This window comes from Neodiprion lecontei, chromosome 5 (assembly GCF_021901455.1).
Source record: "Neodiprion lecontei isolate iyNeoLeco1 chromosome 5, iyNeoLeco1.1, whole genome shotgun sequence".
NCBI lineage: Eukaryota > Metazoa > Arthropoda > Insecta > Hymenoptera > Diprionidae > Neodiprion > Neodiprion lecontei.
The window spans coordinates 18,605,920-18,623,081 of record NC_060264.1 but is presented as its reverse complement, the minus strand read 5'-3'; the positions used below and the strand labels follow the sequence as shown (position 1 = coordinate 18,623,081).

The 17,162-nt window shown below is 39.1% G+C and overlaps 2 protein-coding genes and 1 long non-coding RNA gene across 3 annotated transcripts in view; all 3 read left to right on the top strand.

Moving 5' to 3' along the window:
* Nucleotides 1-1,835: 1,835 nt before the first annotated feature.
* LOC107217384 (leucine carboxyl methyltransferase 1) lies at nucleotides 1,836-8,601 on the top strand. The gene is made up of 4 exons (XM_015654888.2): nucleotides 1,836-2,172; nucleotides 4,651-4,834; nucleotides 4,922-5,273; nucleotides 8,225-8,601. The coding sequence occupies exons 1-4, from the start codon at nucleotides 1,963-1,965 to the stop codon at nucleotides 8,427-8,429; spliced, it is 951 nt and encodes a 316-aa protein (XP_015510374.1). The 5' UTR covers nucleotides 1,836-1,962; the 3' UTR covers nucleotides 8,430-8,601.
* A 1,868-nt stretch (nucleotides 8,602-10,469) lies between these two features.
* LOC124294828 lies at nucleotides 10,470-11,835 on the top strand. The gene is made up of 3 exons (XR_006904765.1): nucleotides 10,470-10,718; nucleotides 10,940-11,047; nucleotides 11,115-11,835. It is a non-coding gene; the product is annotated as an uncharacterized LOC124294828 (long non-coding RNA).
* Nucleotides 11,836-14,188: 2,353 nt separating this feature from the next.
* The window catches only part of LOC107217386 (homeobox protein Nkx-2.4), a 42,860-nt gene continuing 39,886 nt past the window's right edge, over nucleotides 14,189-17,162 (top strand). The window contains exon 1 of the mRNA XM_015654890.2: nucleotides 14,189-15,756. Within this exon, the coding sequence (XP_015510376.1) occupies nucleotides 15,096-15,756 (661 nt within the window). The 5' untranslated portion in view covers nucleotides 14,189-15,095. The remainder of the gene's footprint in view (nucleotides 15,757-17,162) is intronic.

The following is a 17,162-nucleotide window of genomic DNA, read 5'->3' as shown; positions in this document are numbered from 1 at the left end:
CCCTATGTGACGTCCTAACAGATCACTAGTAGAGATCAGTGGTATACCGGGTCAGTCTCCTGAAACTTGAAAATCAATTGCGCATGCGCCAAATAATTCAATCTCATTGGTCAGCGAAATCTTCCCGCAGCGATATTTGTAGTGATATTTTTGTCTGCGATGCAGGAGGCTAGCCTACAAAAAATGTGTACGTTTGAATTTTTAAAGAACATAAGTATTAAATTCCGACCGCTATTTGAAGAATGAATTTTCCAACCCAATAACAAACGCTTCCCAATTTCGGAGTCACTACCTCAATTATTTAAGATTCTAATATTGAAAATTCGTATCAACTACATCGGGTGCTTTCCATTTACTGACTCAAGTCGACTTGTGTCGCTATGTCTGGTGTATTCCTTTGCCCAGATTGGCCGGTTACACCAGAAATAGCGACACAAGTCGATTTGAGTCAGTAAATGGAAAGCACCCATCGCCGCCAGAAGCAGTTTGAGAGCTGAAATTCGGGATGGCTAGCCTGCACCATTTGGCCTGCACGAAAAGCCGACAAAACTCGCGTATGCGCAGTTGATTTTCAAGTTTCAAAAGGTTGTCCCGATAAATGGGTTCTGCATTCTGCATATGGCTTCTGAAGTTTTATGTGCTTCAGCCTTTAAATGTAAATTACGTCATATAGGGGCATATTCTCAATAGCCAAAGCGGCAGTGGATGCGCAAGCCATTGAAACAAGAACTGCTCGGAACCATCCTACAGGCAAGAAAAAGGCAACATATAGATGGATATTCGTTGACTGCACATTGCATATTAAAGTTGTCGGTTTGGCTAATAAATGAGTTCAGCCGACAAACCATGAATATAATATAATATGATTAATGAAATCGTTTGCAGTTCGTCTGTAGATGATTGTAGTGCAATTAGAATTGTTTGATAGTGAACCGATTTTTTTAAAGAAAATAACAAAAAATTGTACATGAATTTAGCCGAGAATCGTATACAAAGTTCAATATTTCCAATAAATTCCGTCACATATTGATAGAGAATCATTTGTAGGGCAATAATTTCTTGTTGCAATTGTTCGATAGTTAACTGCTTATTCTGATTAATTAAAATTATAAAATTGCATTAAAGTTGAGGTTATGACGTCATCATTGGACGACAGCTACCTACCGCGTTTTTCGTACGCGATGATGTGTTGTTTCGGTTATGCCCCTGGGGCCGAACTTATTTTAACTTTTGAGCTGTGTATAATAACGTACACGGCATGTCCGTAACGCGGGAGGTGGGCTGTCACAACCCAAAGGTTAGAATAAATTCGGTCTACGCATGACAGGAGCATAACCGAAACCACACATACAATCCCGTATGAAAATCGCGGAAGGTGCCTCTTGCCCAATGACGTTATAACCCCAATTTTAATGCAATTTTATAATTTTAGTGAATCAGATGAAGAGGTCAACTATCAAACAATTGCAAAAATAAATTATTGCGCCACAAGCGTTGCTTTATCGATATGTAAGGGAATTTATTAAAAATATTGAACCTTATGTTATGATTATCGATTAGATACATGTAGAACTTTTCATTTTCTCGAAAAATTATAACTGCACTATAATCATCTACAGACCAATTGCAAACGATTTCATTAATTATATTATATTATATTGATAGTTTGTTGTCTAAACTCGTATTAATGGTTTGGCCAGAAAGACAACTTTTGTCTACGAACGCCACCTGACAGACAACCACTAGACGACATCGCGTTTCTGGGGCGAGTCGCGTGCCCAAGGACGTAAGAAATGTGCACTCAAGCGCCAGGGGAAAAACGGTACCGGCAGGTATCAATATTCACTAATATGGCTGATTCTGCGGTCGGTTGCAGTTGGTCATAAGCGTTTGCTCTTGCAACTGAGAAAGAGCGCCATATAATGTGTCGTTGATTAGAAGTTTTGAACAACCCCAGCAGTGATGATAAACGAAATAACAGACGAAGATGCTGTCCAAGCGACAAACGACGACGCGAGTGAGTGCAAAAGGTGCGCCGTACAGCTCGGCTACTGGACGGATCCATTCATTTCGCTTTTCGTTAAGCAGACTAACCGCAAAGCGCCTGAAATAAATCGTGGCTACTTTGCAAGGGTCAAGGGGATCGAAGTATTCATCAATAAGTTTCTCAAGGTCGGTAAAAAAACAATCACTGTCCAATAATTTCACCCAACCGTCACCCATTTTTGACAGTTCGTCAGTTGACATGTCAATACTGCATCCATTATAACCTAGAAACTTATAGAGGTATGTATTGCACATACAGCTGATCGTCGGTGCTGCGCAATTCGAATATTCACCGCGCAGCGTTTGTCACGTCTGTCCCAATTTCACGCTGCGCCACTTTCGTGGGAATATATGGGACAGTCAGAATTAAAGTAAACAAACTTTACCCTTGGCTTGGCCTTGGCAGAATTCGTTGCCAATTTCTTCCCCCTCGCGACCGCATCAAATTATCACCCAGGATCTTTTGTTTCACATTTTTCCGTAAATTCCACCGAAAGAATACTCAGAAACCATTGCGATTTTCAGTAAATGCTATACTCTTAGAAAATAAAAACTGTTTTCTGCAGTTTCCGTTGCAAACAACTGAACAAGTGTTCCTAAAGTACATGGATCCTCTTTTGTGTAGAACAAGTTGGATAAAATAAAATGATAAAAATCTTAAACCAATTATAGATAATTATTCTATAACGCGGAGAAAAAAAAAAAAACGCTTGACAACCGAATCAATTTGGAAATTTGGCAAGAACTCCTAACTTTTTTTTCTTTTTCACTTGAAACGCCATTCCTGAAACATTAAATTTCCACAAACCTAAATCACTTGACTAATGTCTGACACTGATCATTCCATATCTGAACCATGTTTGTTGGTAACATTGCTTTCACTGATAATTGTTCAGGATCTAGAAATTGAACAAATTTTAGTAATACCGTGAAGAATCCATCACGCATTGACTTGAATCTCAATGAAAATGTGAATTTTAAACAACTTATATAATTGCTAAATCACATAAAAAGTCACATTAGCAATTCAATTGTTCTCATTATGTCACATAAATTTTTATTCCTAGAATCTATAACGAGTAATGTCTTGCAAGAAACAGGATGGAAAACAATTGTTTATTTCATTTATATTCAAGTCATAAACTACCGATGAAAATGGAAATTGGTTTGTGTTATGCTCATCTTTTTTCAAGCATCTTAATAAGAGTTGCTTACATCGCTCATGTTGGTTATTCTTCAATTTCAAACACTGTTTTCATTTTTTTAGTATTTTCTTCATCAGCACTCACAAAGTTTTTCTGACTGTCATTAGAAGAAGTTTATTTCTTTTATTCCATTCCAAAAGCCATCTCCACTATTTACACTTTATGATGGACATCAATTTTTCAATATATACAGCAGTAGAAACAAATTCATTTCAAAAAGATTCCAATAAAGAGCCTCCGCAAGACTAAGGCACACTTATTGCCCATATTCAGGTTCGAGCGAATGTTTACAAAACAAGGGCCAAATAATACCTTATGATATCCTTATGTTCAGGAACAAATTTCAGTCTGAGTATACAAATGCTTCCGTAGATATGGGGGAGCAAAGTTGTTAAATTTCCATGTATTCGGCAAAGCAGTCATAACAAAAAAATTCAGATTGAAAAAGCGACCTTGATATTATCATGTATTTTTTAATGCTGAATTCTAATCTGATGTAAAAAATATCCATATACTCCTAAAATGATTCAATTTTATTTTAGGCGATGTCTTTGGCTTTATTGAAGTATTTTGTGGGTATACGGATATGTTTGGCGTGAGATTAGGATTCAACATCGAAAAATACATGAGAATATCATAGTTGCTCTTCCAAATCTGACTTTTTTTTTTGCGTAGCTGTCTTACCAAATATATGGAGATTTCACAAACTTAGCGCCCCCACGTCTTCCTGTATAAAAATTTTTCCTGAGTATTAGAGTATTATAAGGTATCATTTGGCCCTTGTTCCAGAAAATTTGGAGCAGAGCTCAAAATGGGAAATTGTTACAGATGCTCTTTGATCAAAGCATCACGCAAAATGTCCATTCAATAATTGTTTGATAGTTATCTTTTGCAACTACATTATATTGCAGTTCCCTTATCCAGTTCTATTACCAGACAGTGTTTCGAATTTCCTATTATAAAAGTTGTTTGTTGAACGTTCATTTTAAGTATCCAAATACTCATGTCACTCAATTTATCTGAATAACAAGTATTTCACTGTACGAATAATATTTTTTTATATCTTTGTTGGCGTTGAAGTTCGTAACGCTGATGTAACGATGCATTTTTCAAAAAGTCGTTCTTTCAGTGCTTTGGAATTGTTTTAAATTCTGTGAACAATAATAGAGGAACACATAATCATATTTTGCAATTTTATCTTTTTCAAAGTAATTCTAGATTTGCTAACTTGAACTTCGTTGTTTTTATGTACCTACTTTTATTCCAGATAATTTATCAAACTTATAATTAGAAAAAAGAACTAATTAATCGTTGAATATTTGGTCGAAGAATATCACAGTACACTATAAAATTAGCAATGATGAAAATGCAACCATAAATTTTTACAATTGTTGGACAGATGTCTGGAGAGAAGAGTCAAATAATTAATTTGGGTTCTGGATTTGATACGCTCTACTGGAAACTGAGAGACGCCGAAAATAGTCCGCAGAATTTTATAGAACTTGATTTTCCGAGCGTCACATCGAGAAAATGTTACCACATCAAGAGACATAAGCAGCTCATAGATAGACTCAATACTGAAGGTATGTAATAAAAAACTTGTTCAGCAACAAGTTAATAAGTTACTAACACTAAAGTGCTAATAATAATTTACTTGTTTATTTTTTCAGATGGTGAAATAAGTTTCTCAGCAACAGATTTGCATGCAGCTAATTATCACCTGATGGGTATCGATTTGAGAAACATATCGGAGCTGGAAAACAAGCTTGCTCAAGCCGAAGTGGACTTCAGTTTGCCGACGTTGTTTCTCGCTGAGTGTGTGCTTGTTTATGTTGACAAAAACGCAACATCTACTTTGCTCCAATGGATAGGAAAAAAGTTTGCCGATGCACTGTTCATCAATTATGAACAAGTCAATATGAAGGATAAATTTGGAGAAGTTATGCTCTCAAACCTACGAGGTCGCGGTTGTCTTCTGGCTGGAGTCGAGGACTGCGAAAGCTTAGAAAGTCAGCAAAAAAGGTGAATAAAAGATTCTAGCGTAGCTGAAAGGCGAAAAGGTTGATGTCTTTATTAAATGTTCAGTCGATATTTGTTTGGAGAGCTAGATATTAATAGTGGAGAAAAGACTGGAATCAGTGAGCAAGAGGATAATTAAAGATTCCTCATGATTGATAAAACAGTGATACAATGTACTTTAATCAAGAAAGCGATACGATCTGTATCATGAGAGATCAGTACAACAACTGAGGCTTTACATAATCGAAAGAATACATAGATGATATGTATAGATGATACAATATACCTGAAATATTTAGCTGAACTGTTTCAAGGTGTAACACAGGCAAGCTGCTAGCTCTGAGGTAGAGAAGAGCAGGTAAACAATGCACACTAATGTGTATAAATATGGAGGACGATTCTAAATAGCGATTGAAATGAGAATGTAATGGGTACAAGACAATACTGTGACATGAATTGTCGCGACTTTGCCGAAATAATATGTCTTAATAATTCAGAGTATCCAGCGTCATGAAATTTCTATGAATCGAAATGATAACATGTGCTGTTTTCGAACAAATTCTTCAACTTTTCGTACATTTTTCTTCACTGCCATTATTATTAGGTTTTGGGCAAATTCATATTCCCCATAGTCCGACTGTGCAATCTCCATTTGTTAGCTTTAATTTTTTCAGCTGGAGAAATCTGATCAATCGGTCAGGTCTCTCCCTTACACTTGGTCGGTTCTTTTTGTATGTATCATTGATAGATAAACAACATTATTTTCACGGTAAATATGTTTGGCGTGAAATAACGTCCGACAATGTTAGTTTGCATTATCGAGGAAAACATTGATTTTTACGATATTCCTGAAGCGGCCTCGAACTTAGGTGGAAAATCAAAATAGCCTCTGGTAGACACACTTGAAATTTCATTTCGTCTCTAGACAGACTTTCAGAGGTCGTTGGATATCCAATGTCATTCCACGCCAAACAAAATGATTGCAAAAGCTGCTGAAATATAAACTCCTCATCTTCATATAAATTCTAATAACCGAGAATTTAGCCTACGCATATATGTGGGTGTGTACGTGTACTGCAAAACGAAACTGATGTAGTATGCTGTGAAAACGAAAATTGTGACAACTATAACGGCGGGATAATTTGTATAATCAGCCACTAATTCCTCAACTAATCGATATGCGAATAAAGGTCTATGCAATCAATAAATAATAATCCGTCAAAGTTAAAAAATTTCAGCTAATAACCATGGCCATCTTCAGATCAATTGCAAAGCAATTCCGCAAATAAATCTCATAACTTTATTGTTCTGCAGTGTTAGCTTTGATTTTTAATAACATTTTTAGGAGTGTGTTCACTGTGTTCTTCATTAAAATCAATTTTTTTTTTTATTTATGTATCAATCAATGTTGATTATTCTTATTTTGCATAATTCAAACTCGTTAAATATTATTATTTCAAAGTGTTTTTTTTTTTAAATGAAAATTGCTCCTACTATTCCTATTACATGGTCTAGTCGAGTTATGTATTATTTCTACTCACAAATAATCATTTCTTCTCGCATTTAAGATGATTACAGTTGGGTTTCTTGTGGAGAAGTGACTAATTTGGATATTTTGGCGGCCGAAAACGGTGATAATGTGTCGTCAACATAAATGCTAACCGGTGATTTTTGAATTGGACAACAATTTGTAAGTAGCAGAGCAATAAAAGTTTACTCTTAACCCTGTCATTCGATTAGGGATAGTAATTCATGAAAATTTGAATGAAATGAAAACACGACACGTTTGGCGAATGTAGAAACAAGAAACACTAACGAGTGCCAAAAACTAACTACAGAATGGGCAGAGATATCAGTAACAATCTATTCGAGCATATTGACTAGCACCAAAACATAAATATTGTAAAATTCAGTTCTGAATTATTTTGCAAAAGACCTCCGAAGATGGATGTTGTACTTATAGTTAGCCAAAACATAATGAAACTATTAATGTACATCGAAATAGCTGAACTACTGCATATATGAGGTATTCTCTGTTGAAACGCGAATCTTTTGTTTGTACCATTCGTAAGTCAATATTAATACTATTTCTTGGAAACCCAACTATTATTATTCATGTTCAATGCTGACTTGAACTCCAACAACCATAATTCGCTCCCTTAAATCTAAATTTGCATCAACTTTGCTTTATACACTTTACATATTACGAGTGTATGCTCAATCATTAATGATGAACTGATGACATATCACGCTTGAAATGTGTGATTTAATATAAAAAAAAAAAAATGATTAGATATTAAGGAATACCATAAAATAGGAATCAAAAACACAAATAAGTGATGCACAAATAGTAAAGTAGTGTGGCGAAATTTAGTGCAAGTGCAAGTAATTGTCACAGATGAATTATTGCCATACTGAATGACTGAGTTGAGTAAGAAATAATGGATGATGAAGCGATGATGGATCTAGGCTGTCTAGAATGGTGATAGCCAGTAACGAAAGCAGCTGCGCGATACAATGGAAGGAGATACGCAACCTAATGGCTTCTCAAGATGAAGCAAAAGACCCTGTGATTATTGGCGAGTATAATTTATGCGAGAAGTGAAGAAAGATGCGACGTACGCTTGAAGTTTTGAACGTTCATTTTAAATATGAACCGGCTCATACTATGCTACTTATTTTCTGATCGAATGCTTTCCAATTTTCCGTCCTTATGGAGCTCCTGTATTGAATTTGTTGACACATCCTTGACGTGATGGCAGAGTTGTGCCCTTTTGGTGACTCGCTCTTGGTGTGTGTACCTATTATCTCCCATCTATAGTTGAGTAATCAAATATCAATTTCATTGTGCAATTTCGATACTATTCCCTAAAATAAATTTTGCCATTCATTGGCAGTTTCAAATTATCAAAATATGATATACTCCAAATAACCGACGAAATGCTTGATTACAGATTTACAATAAACGGTTGGGAAGGTTCCAACGCCTGGACGATGGTTGAAGTTTATGATTCTCTGCTATCTTCGGAGCGAACACGGATAGAGCGAATAGAAATGTTGGATGAACAAGAACTCCTCGTTCAATTGTTGCAGCATTACTGTATCGCAGTTGCTTGGAAAGGTCCAACTTTTAAAAATATTTCTATAGCTCAGGGCTAGTCCCATCTTTTATTCTTAAGTTTCATATTTGTCTGTCGCAAGGGTCGTGTTACACCAGGTATTTAAGTATTCGAACTGAATCGTGTAAGATGTGTATATAAAATAACATGTAAAATTAAAGAGAATTCGAAGGAATAATAATAATAATGATAGTAACGATGAATGAACAAAACGATGCGTAATGGTTTTTCACATCCTGGATAATTTTCTCCGGTTCGGCCAATGAAAAACGGTGACTTATCTGTTTCAATCAAAAGGTTTGAAGTTGTAGTTTAAGTTAGTTTCCTATATTGAGTCATTTCGTCCAATGGTTTTACTGGAAACGAAATAAGTATCATGGATAAGCAATATGATGCTAAGAGTTTGGCAGTCAGCAGTAAGTTTCCATTAAATTATGCAAATATAGGTAGATAGTTTATTCTAGGAGTAAAATACAAATACATATAAATATGAGATATCCATATGTCCTGTTGACACATTTATCTGTGAACAGGCCTAGAAATGTTTCAAAAGCAGTAACGGTACAATAATTCTCTTGAAGATATATACGTTTCATCTTAGAAATATACAAAAATACAGTATCTCAATAGTTTCTTATTAATTTTCATGTCTTCGCTCAGTAATGCTTCTAATTAGCTTCTAATGGCAGGCTGTTGAAAAGTTTCATTGCACAATAAGTATGTGTCTTATGTCCTTTGTTGAGGTCCGTTAATTAAAAATATAAAGGTATAGACGATCCAGTGCAAGTTACGAGACTTTGGTTTTATTATGTAGAATTGACGCATTACGAAGATGAAAGAGGTCTTTTGAAACTAAATATGGCTTACTTGGCAAATATGGACAGGCTGATTGACTGACTACGCATATGCAAATCGATTGAACTCCATTGATTGGCATGATTTAGAGTACCTTTAATAAGGCTGGATTTTTATAGACACCGAACACAGCAGCAACAATTTGTCGCTCATGAAAATGCACATCAATGCGACAGCAGAATGTTGCGCATCAACACATGTCGTCGAATCAATGCATTCTATTTATGCTTACATTCGGGGAAATTGAAAATCTAGTATTATAAGAAAAGTTTTATTTCATATAATGCATATTAATTGTTATATGCGTCGTTGACTGAAGTGTGTTAATTACTTTACGTCATCTCCAACCGTGTTTCAAATAGCGCACCCAACATTCGATAAGTAATGACAACGTATTGGCACAACTTTTTTCAACGTAACTAGTTTGCTTCAATTTCAGCTGAAAAGAAGTCTTCGGGGCATGTCTGGAATAATCCACAAGTTCAAATCAATTGCTTTTCTATGCACTGTAAGGACCGGTGCATCACACCGGCACCTGCCTCGTTTACACGGAGTAACCGAAATTATCCGAATCCGACCGAAGCGGCGAGACAGGGAAACCACAGATTTAAGGTAGGATTTCATGCATAGCAAAAATCAGGAGCAGTTTAGTAACTTACTAGATATTACTAACATCTGTCTAGTGATTTGACGCAGCACTAGCGCTGCTCGTATGTTTTGTGCTTGCGTCTCTGCTATTCGGATGAATGAACTTCAATCAGCAAAAAACTGCTGTCACATGTACTAAAATTGCAGAACGACGGAACGGTGCAGGTTTCATTTGTCCCATTAGATAAAGCTTTTATGGTAACTATAGTTAATTATTTTATAAAATAAAAGTCGACCCTCCGGCACTCCGTTCCGGAATTTGAGTACATGGGAGTCAGGGAGATGCAAATATACAACGAAACAGAACATGGAACTTGTTATATACACCTATGTATACAAGTATAATCGTAAAAATACTTATGGGACGGCATTCGTTGGCACTCATGATTAATAATCGGACTGTGTATAACCTCTTCTTTCGTATTTATCTATACTACTCCTGTAGACGCCGTTAATAGAGCGTTATAATATGCGGATACCGGACGGTTCCACCATTCCGTAAAAATACGACAATGAATTAGTGGAACACGGATTGTAGTGACTTTTTCGTCCATTTCATTCGGTCATTCCGGATTTCAGTGATTCGGCCCTACATGGGATGACACCTTGACTTCGCGGAGTCAGAGACAGTACAAGCGACGAATCGACGCCGCAGTCGAACGGAGGAATGGTAACGCGGCTTACTTCTGGGGATATTTTTCTACCTTCCGTTGATCTGGGGATATGAAAGTTTCCCGCAATTACCAATTAATCCCTACAAAAAGTCGTACCGTATCAAACGAACCAATGACTGTAGGTAACTCCTCGCCCGACAAGATCCCATAAGGTACATGGAACTCACTATTACTTGCCACTAATATTTCCAGCCTTCCAATGGTATTCATCTGCGCAAATCAATGAGAATTCGCTGATGATACCAACAAATTTCTATTGATTTATACTCACAGAGCTTAAGTCCGGTACAATTGAACTTATTTATCCGCTTTAAATTGAACCTTTTTTCAAATATCAATAAATCGAGTTTTGTCTTGAATCTAATTCCGATAGTATATCATGCAGATGGATTGACGTAATTGAGAAGAATATTGTGACTGTAGCCAAGAGATTATAAAATGAACCCAAATAAATGGAGCTGCTTATTTTTGAGATTGAAAAGTAAGTAAACATGCAAAATTACTTTACGGTAAATAATATACAACATACACACTAACTGTATTTTCAGGATACAGATAGTGGTCGGCGAGGTAATACGGGGGCGGGGGCAAAACAGGACAGACGTCAAATTACGTAAGACAATGCATCAATAATGAAAGAGTAAGCTACGTTTAGTGTCTTTCACCGGCCGCCACAAATCGCCGAGTCGCATTATAAATCATGGACACGCTCCTGCCGTTACACAAAATTACGAAAATTTATCGTTTTTTCTATAATGTTCCCTCTAAATAGTTTATGTAACATTGATGTAATATTTTAACATAATAATTTGAACATAGGTGTTAATGTCAGCAGAAATTAGTGCATCAGCAAGTGAGAACATGATTTTTCAATTACCGCGTATATTTCTGTCACAATTCTTGTTTTTATTTTAAATTAGCTGCTGGGGCAAGTCGGGACAATGCTATAACCGATACCCCATCTTGAACCATGCCATATTCGTAGACCAAATGCAGAGATACCGTGAATTTGTATCCATTTGTCTGTATGTCACTGTATACTAAATATTATACTAAATATTGAATACCTCTTGTTTTAGGATGGTGAGAAACTATCCCCACTAGCGTTTCCCATATTGCCCTACAGAGCCAGTCTAGTCGGGTTAAACCATGTATATGTCCTTTTTCGATTTTTTAATTTTTAGAATGAATATTGATCTAACCTTGAATGCCAATTGTAGGACTGATTGCCAAAGATAACATATCTAATTAATACAATATTTAAATTGTAAAAATAATGTGATTTATTTATGTTCAAAGCTTCCCTATTACTTTGACATGGTAGACTCGACAACCTGAAATGACTCGAGCAGTTGTTTGTTTTGAAGCAAAATTTTAAAGCCACGGTCATGGGATTTATTTTCAAATGAGAGTCACTGTTGTGAACTATCACTTCGAATCGCTTCGATGTGGCAAATCGAACAAATAGGTTGACGATATTGCCAAAAAAAGATAAAAAGAAATCAGGGAGTCCGCACGAAGGACAAATATTGGAAATGAAAGTACGTTTACTTATATTATATGTATACCGAAACGTCGCCCGGCAAACCTTTCGGTTCAATCCGCCTTCGCGTGAGCCATTACGTCTATACAAGTTCATATTTACATCGTTTCAATAAGAGCAATTCTGCATCTACTGGATATTTGAATATTCTATTATGTTAAAGAGGAGAAAAAATAGTTCGAACTAGGACGCTTTTGATCCCTAAATACTTAATTTCAGCTTGACCCGAATTTCTAGTAAATAACATTCGAAATTCTTGTTTTGTACACACCATACAATGATATTGTGACTTGTGTAGTAATAGATTTTCTATGGATAATAACAATATATTTGATGGAAATTGGATTGTACAGGCTGCTAATATGTTTCACATTATAACTAAATTCATTAAATATGGAATGTCGAATATCTTTCCACGTGAATTCTTTTTCCGTGTAACAAAGCTATAATAATCCTCATGTGCATTGAAATTCTAAATTTTTCCTTTGTACAGTTTTATAGTACTAAATCAGGTCATGCAGTGCTTCTTAGGTACAACGCTGCAAACAAAGTTTGAAAATACGCAATGTATATCATACGATTTTTGGTCGTTATGAATTCACCCCCATTGGTGTACCTATATTACTTTGCACATAGGTATTAATACATATTACGCAGAATTAGAAATGGTGTGCATAAAATATCTTTCTCTTTGTTTGCGAAATGCAGAATGTTTTGAAAACATCTTCTGAATCGTTAAGATGAATGGGCCACGAAGTCTGAATCAAAAGTTCGAAAATCAAAATAAACCGTTTACAAAATTTCCATCATTATTTTATAAGTGCCATGCAATGATAGTCAACTTGGATGAAACAATATCCCACTTGTTATTCGAATAAGGATTCTGAACAAGGTCGTATAAGACCAGCTGAAGGTATCAACATTTTAAAAAACTGTTTCACAAATAAAATATTAAAAATGATTGAACTTTGGTATTTTTGATTCGATTGTATGATGTTTATGAGCTTATTTTGTTCACCATAGACTCTAGGTAGGTATATGGCATAGAAGCCTCCGGAGATTACCATTAAAATCAGATAAAAATACTAGAGTTTAATCACTTTGAACGATCTAATTATAAAACCTTTTTCTTTAATTGTGAATAGTGTCTTGGCCTGGGTTAATAGAATTTCCTCATACTAACATTCATTTCAGTTACATGATATGAAGATGCTGTTTCATTCGTGTTCACAATCATTGTAGCAATTCGCGTTACCGGAGATTCTGCAAACGGATTGCCCTATTTTCATAACTTTTGATTCGCACAGTGGAGCACATTCGTCCTTAAGCCACACAGGTAATTTCCCGTCGCTCCTCCCTGAAATCCATAATCCTGATTCTCTGCCACAGACTGTGCACATTGTCATTACGCATTCGAATTCCAAAACGTATTACCACACAACCTCAAGTTACGGGCATGTAGGTGCGTGGGTCAGGGTCAGAACGCCTGCATAGAACTCCTAGCACCGTTACGAGGCTCGCGGTATAATCGGCGAAGGGTGGGTACAGTCTGGCCAAAGACTCCGGCACCACCGCGTCGCGAAGCGTCCACCCGTAAATTTCCCATAATCCCCGGGAGCGCGCTGCGCGAGTCAAGCATCGCTGCAGCAGTCAAACCTCGAGGGTATCGGCAGGGGGATCCAGCGGCGGGAGAGAGTCGATTTCGGCGCGCCTCGTTCCGCGCAGCCAGTAATTTTGCAGTGGGCTGCACTCCGGCGTCCGGGCCAAGCAGAGCCGTGGGTGGCCATGGCGATCGGCTGCAAACCCCGCCCCCTAAGGGCGGAGCTTCTCGCCCATTGGCTGCCACCCGGCCGCAGGGAGTTCCGTCCGCCTATGGAGAGCGGCGAGCCGAGAAGCGGAGCGTGGCGTCACTCACCACCAGCCAATGCCATCGGCCGACGGGCGGGATTGGCGGTGGTGGGAATGGTGGGAATCCCGGGGGCACCTCTCGAACGAGAAGGACCTCTCCCGAGTCCCGGCGTCGCGCGGAAGGGGGAAGAACTCGACTCTTGGTACCAGGGGCACTTCTCGGTAGTGGGTACTCATCGCATCATCTACTGGTTCCCGAAGCGCCTGGGCCGGGCCGCCGAGCGACGACGACCTTATACGAGACGGTCGAGTGGTTTCTATAAGCGGTTGTGAGAGGAGTCGTGAGGACCTCTCCACCGCGGAGAGTGCAAGCCCAACAGTCCTCCATTCATCTATCCATCCGACCATAGGACCATCCATCCATAGCCCTCAGCTTCTCTGGCCAACGTGTATATCCTCCGCTGAGAGCAAAGTTGGGTCTACTACATCTCTACCACTGCACGGCCCCCGAACCGCGAGTCCAAGGACTAAAAGACTCCACAGGAGTTTTCAGTCGGCCGCCGGCCGGCCGCCGGCCACTCCTCATCACCTCCACCAATTAACCCCGTCTGACCGTTGTCTATACCTACAATTGTTTTTACTTTCGTTGACCTTCTCCGATCATGTCGTCGCTTAATTCCGGATGTCGGTCCTCCTCGAACGCGAGACTCGATCTACTTCGAAACTGCAGTGAATTCCGGGATTAACCGAAGATCAACGTACACGCTGGTGTGGAGTTTAAGTGCGCGGTTTCGACTTCAGCAGCTGTGAACAAAGTGATCTCGAAGTGTCTGTAACCTACTGTCATCAAATTATATAAATTAACTTGTATAAGTACTAGTGCGCGGTATTTGACGTGAATTCCTGAAGGTTCTGCCAAACCGTCACAGTGTTAGAAATGTGGAAAGTTGATCACGACTCGGTGATACGAACGTGAGATAGGTCGAAAGCCAGGCGTGCAGCTTGGGCGATGCGTCGGGAATTGAGTATTTAGCCGGAGCCAGTGTCCGTACTTATTCGTGTTTTGGAATTGTGAGGTGTGAGCTCGGATTTGCGGGGTCGCTGGTAAACAGTTGAACGAGCGGAACGAGTCTCGGAAATGAGCGGTAGTGGAGGTGGTGGTGGCGGTGGCCAAGGGAACAACAACGCGGCTTCTTACCACCAGCACCATCAGCAGCAGACGCAGCTGGAGCAGGCCGGCCTGCTGCCGGACCTGAACGGTGTCGATCTGGCTATGAGTTTGTCCCCAAAACAGCACCAGTCCCACGTTCAGACAGGCGGTGGCGCGCACACGACACCATTCAGCGTAACCGACATTCTCAGCCCGATCGAGGAGTCCTACAGGAAGCTGGAACTTGCTGCGGCGGCAGCGGCAGTCGGCGTCGGGGTCGTCACCCACCCTCAGAGTTCACCCTACACAAACGCCTGCGGCGGCCGCGTCGCCGGAAACGCCGGAAGCTCCAGCGCTAGCAGCGGAAGTCCGCCGCTCCACGGCGGATCCACTCCCGGCGGATCGACGCCCGGTCCTCCGTTGGGGGGTGCTGGTGGTAACGGTGGTATGGGAGCAATGGGCAATCCTTACGCGACCATGCAGCTCACTTCGCAATATCAGTACTGTGCCGCAGAATTATCACCCTATCATCACGCCGGACCCGGCGGCGTTGGCGGAGGCGCCACCGCCTCTGACCCCATGAGGTCTTCTCATCATCATCCATGGTACGCGCCCGCGCCACCGGCCACTAACGACCCCCGATTTGCCAGTGAGTACCGATAATAGATTTCTTATCTGTAATCTATCTAATTGCCCTCAACTCGTACCCCATGTAATGCTGCCGTATGGATTCGATTTTGTTGAGTGATCCTCGTGATCTCGTAACCTTCGTACTAATTCCATTGGCTACAAAAGCGACCAAGGAAAAAATGGGTAGATGTTGTTCTACAAAAGTTCCGCATACATAGGTATATCTATGGTATGGTAAGCAGATCATAGATTTATCGCAGAAATATGCCCATTACTATTCCAATTGTCTGAAACAATCCTTATGCTCTGATTATAGTCATATAGCACTCCAATAAACAGAGATATGAACTGTTCACTAATCCTTTTGCCGTGACGGCAGGTTCATCTTTTAGGTACACCTTACGTGAATCTTAGCACACCCTTTTCATTGTGAGAAAACAGGTCTCGTGTAGAAATTTTAAATAGGCACTGGCCAGAACCTGTCAAATTTTCCTTGTTTCGAGCCAGATAATGGACACGAAAACTATCGAGCTCGAATGACGAATGTAACGTAACGTTCTAACATGAACCTGACCCGGCAGTGATCAAAATCTTTGAATAAGTCCTGATCGGGCGTTTACCAGTAGGGCTTGTGAAGCCCCACCTAATCAGACTTTGGAAAACGATTCATCGGAATAGATTTTTAAATTACGTAACAAATTTCTCAGGTTTGATGCAGGTGGAAAGAGAATGCTACTACAAATGGGTAACTTAAATCTGTAGCCAGATATCCATAGAAATAATATACTGTGAAATAATATTTCGTACGAGTTTAGAACTGGATGATCTCACCTTATCAGAAATCATCTGATGCTTTTATCACAAGAACGCCAACGATTTCAATGACTTTTGGTAACTGCTCTTGGTACTTGTAATGTGTCATGTTAGTCAAAATCAGATAAACATGGCCGATGCCAAAAGTCAGGCTTTGTCTAGTTTGCCTTGGTAAGTAGATTCAAGAGAAATTTGGCTTGTGACAAGTCAGGCTTTCCCTACTTCGCCCTAATCAGAAGTTCTAACTAAAACCTGACCAGTGCCAAGTTGAGATTTGACGAACTCGAGACTTTGACGAACTTTGACGAGATTTGGCTACTTTACCCGGATGAAATTTGACCAGCATCAGGTCCGTCTTTGCCGATTTCGATCCGGCCAATCAATACTCATCGAACTTTGTCTAGAAGTCAAGAAGACTGGTTCAATTTCTGCACGGAGTGTGGACTACTACACCAGAATAATTTTTCACGTCAATTCGAAAGTTCAACATCAGACTGCATTTATTTTTCAGCTTGTACGAGGAATTCCATGTACGGTTTCACCATAACCGTCGGACAGTCAATGTTAACCTATTTTATTGTGACTTTGGTATGATCTAGAGTTGGTACTCTC

What these genes read in the sequence shown, in the direction of transcription:
- LOC107217384 (XM_015654888.2), top strand. Translation starts at nt 1,963, where the DNA reads ATGATAAACGAAATAACAGACGAAGATGCTGTCCAAGCGACAAACGAC. An exon ending in TCATCAATAAGTTTCTCAAG is followed by an intron (nt 2,173 to 4,650) that starts GTCGGTAAAAAA and finishes ATTGTTGGACAG; the next exon opens with ATGTCTGGAGAGAAGAGTCA. An exon ending in AGATAGACTCAATACTGAAG is followed by an intron (nt 4,835 to 4,921) that starts GTATGTAATAAA and finishes TTATTTTTTCAG; the next exon opens with ATGGTGAAATAAGTTTCTCA.